The sequence below is a fragment of the Glandiceps talaboti genome, chromosome 9, assembly GCF_964340395.1.
Source record: "Glandiceps talaboti chromosome 9, keGlaTala1.1, whole genome shotgun sequence".
Taxonomy (NCBI): domain Eukaryota; kingdom Metazoa; phylum Hemichordata; class Enteropneusta; family Spengelidae; genus Glandiceps; species Glandiceps talaboti.
The window spans coordinates 22,340,808-22,343,724 of NC_135557.1; the positions used below are offsets into that span (position 1 = coordinate 22,340,808).

The window sequence follows — 2,917 nt, forward strand, 5'->3', positions numbered from 1 at the left end:
ATTATTTTTGTCATTGTTATTTTCTTTGTTAGTGTTTCTTCTCAACTTCTTGCGTCAACAGATAACTACTTTTCTCATTCTCGGTCTTTTTTCGCTTTAAATTCGTTCTTCAGGATGTGCGTTTAGCCACTTGGCCGACCGACATGGTCTAGAATCTATGGGAATGAATTGAATGTCTTCGACTGAGGGTTCATAGTTACAAGTGAATCTCAAACATTTGTTGACGTCTCACCAGCATTGACAGTGCAGTACCGATTTTAGTACTGTCCCTGACGATGCTGACGAGATGTCAGTTCTTTTTATTTGTGTTATTTCGAATTTCTGTCAATAATCTTGTGGATTTTTGTTGTGATTTCAAAATAAACAACTGCACTACAGCTTAGAGAGTTATTACATCGATTACACGACCGTGCATAGAGGCTGCCATCCTGCAAATATCTCCACGCGCCGATGATCACCATCAGCCACGCGACAAGCACACAGATGAAAGTGCGAGAACAATAGAGTTATCACTCATTCATGCATAATTAATAAGGCCTTTATTCATTGGCTGTCAGTAATGAGGCCCTATAACTCACTTGGAATTATTGACAGTGTGTAAAGTGACCCTATCACAGAAGCTCTACGTTGCGTTGTATTGTCCTAGTGATACCTTTGGTTTCTTCATCATCGGTCATTCCTTGGCACAACTCAACTTTTATCTAATCATTTGTACAACTTTTCAACAAATAAAAAAAAACGCAAATAAAAGGTTTCTAAAAATTGTATTAATTCAAGTGAAATAAATGTCAAAATGTAATTGTAGCAGTGGGAATGGTTCACTTAGGGAGTTGAAAGGCGACCCCGAAGTAATGTTGCAGCCGCCTCCCATAATGATCAAATGTTTTTTCTTTACTTGCGTATTTAAATCAAGCGATAAACACCCATATTGCAATGTGTCCATCATTGACTTTGTGATCTGAGTGACGACACTAAAACAGAGAGAGGGAGAGAGCTCTAGACGTCATCCTAACTTCAACTATACCTGGAGATTTACTAATATCTACACTACCTGAGCAAATACAGACGTCATTTGGTGTCATTTTGGAAGACTTTTTGATTTCATCATTGATTCCTCGCCATATATCAAAACGGAGTTCACAGGCCGTGCTCCCTCGTCGTTTGCTGGCGACTTCAGGTCGTGCAAACAAATGGCACCACAAAACGACTGTACGACCAATAGTTGCAAACTGGCTTGCCCTATGTTTTTAGCACCAACAGGTAAGTTTAATATTGATATTAATAACATCCCTTGATTTCTATGCAAAGCAGAGCAAAGCATTAGTATTGGCACTTGATTTTATATTTACTAAACTGACAGAAAAAAATTATCAAAATAAACAACAAATAAAACGGATATTTATTACATAAATTCAAAATTTGCCATAACATGAGAAATGTTTGGAAAGATACAATGATTTTCAGATACTATTTTTCCGCTTTTATGTTATTTGCAAGGTAATTACTTCATCAATCCCATACCGCTTTCATAAGTGTTATTAGAAATTGGTTTTTCAATCTATGCTAAACTTCACTGTCTAGTATTTTCATGTTTTTTTTATCGTGATTTGACACGTCCTTTCCAGCGTTGATTGTTGAGTGTGTTTTGTTCCTCTACTTTGTACGACTTCAAACACTTGAATGTGAATAAGTGTAGAAACGTTAGACTATGTGTTCATTTTGTAGTGCGCTAATCTAAAGAATAGTTTTTGAAAGGTTTCACTCAAAACGCCAAATACTGATCAATATACTTATGGCGATGCGATGAGCTAATTTTATCATTTAAATAAAAGACGTACAAAATCTGAAACAAAGGTACAAGAACACGATTTGTTGTATCTGACAACAGTCAACTATCAACGTAACTTGAATACTACCGTGCTAATGTCATCTCGCTCTTACAACGGTTTCATTGCACTATTTCCTTTAATATTACGTAAATTGATAATAAAAGCTATTACATATTGTCGGATTGTAATAATCCATATTCAAGTCTACAAGTTCAACGACATTATTTTATTTGGAACTAGATAACCGAATATTGTACAAAATGACAGAACTGACTACGACGAATGGAGACGTCGGAATCGGATGTCGTTTTATAAGAACGTTGAAGTCTTACAACTGTTCCACATACTCGTTCGATGAATGATAAACTTGTCGGGTTCAATGTTTGGGGTGAGATGTAATTTCAGTGGAAACTCCATAATATATTTGTATCGCCAATCATCTTCACCTGGTGAGAAGATGGCAATGTAAACCATCACCGTGTTCGTTGGTTTGTTTTCTTCATCATAAATCACAGACTGTGCCTCCAACAGGTGGTTCCACATCTGTTCAGCAATCTTCTAAAACTCACAGAATGGGAAACGTAAAGACTAAAAATCCAAGAAACAGTGGAGTTATTTATGCACTGTGTACTGTTTGTCAGACATTCCTTTTAAATAACTGTTGTTGTCTTGGTATTGTTTCAACAGAGTCATCGTACGAATGTTTGATGCGAGAACGCCAGGGAGCCTGGGCCGCCACGACGTCCGCACAGCCGAAAGGTAAACTACGTTAGTCAACGTTACTCAGATTTTTTGTTAATAATTCTTTGTGTGGTTGTTATTAAATGTAGACATGATATTAAGTGGTACATAATATTTAATTGTATTGGCGTAAAATTTTATTTTGAATTTCATTGCCGATATTATTTTTTTTTATTATGAGTATGTGTTTAAGGAGACGCACTGTTTGAATTGTTTAAAACACACTTCCTACCGTTACATTTTGTGACCTGCCATATATAGGGATGAGAGAGAGAGAGAGAGAGAGAGAGAGAGAGAGAGAGAGAGAGAGAGAGAGAGAGAGAGAGAGAGAGAGAGAGAGAGAGAGA

At 36.6% G+C, this 2,917-nt stretch overlaps 1 protein-coding gene across 1 annotated transcript in view; it reads left to right on the top strand.

Moving 5' to 3' along the window:
- The first annotated feature begins 1,190 nt into the window (after positions 1-1,190).
- LOC144440514 (transcriptional regulator ERG homolog) overlaps positions 1,191-2,917 on the top strand; it is a 56,078-nt gene continuing 54,351 nt past the window's right edge. Inside the window, exons 1-2 of the mRNA XM_078129904.1 lie at positions 1,191-1,260; positions 2,517-2,588. Coding sequence (XP_077986030.1) covers positions 1,191-1,260; positions 2,517-2,588 — 142 coding nt within the window. The remainder of the gene's footprint in view (positions 1,261-2,516; positions 2,589-2,917) is intronic.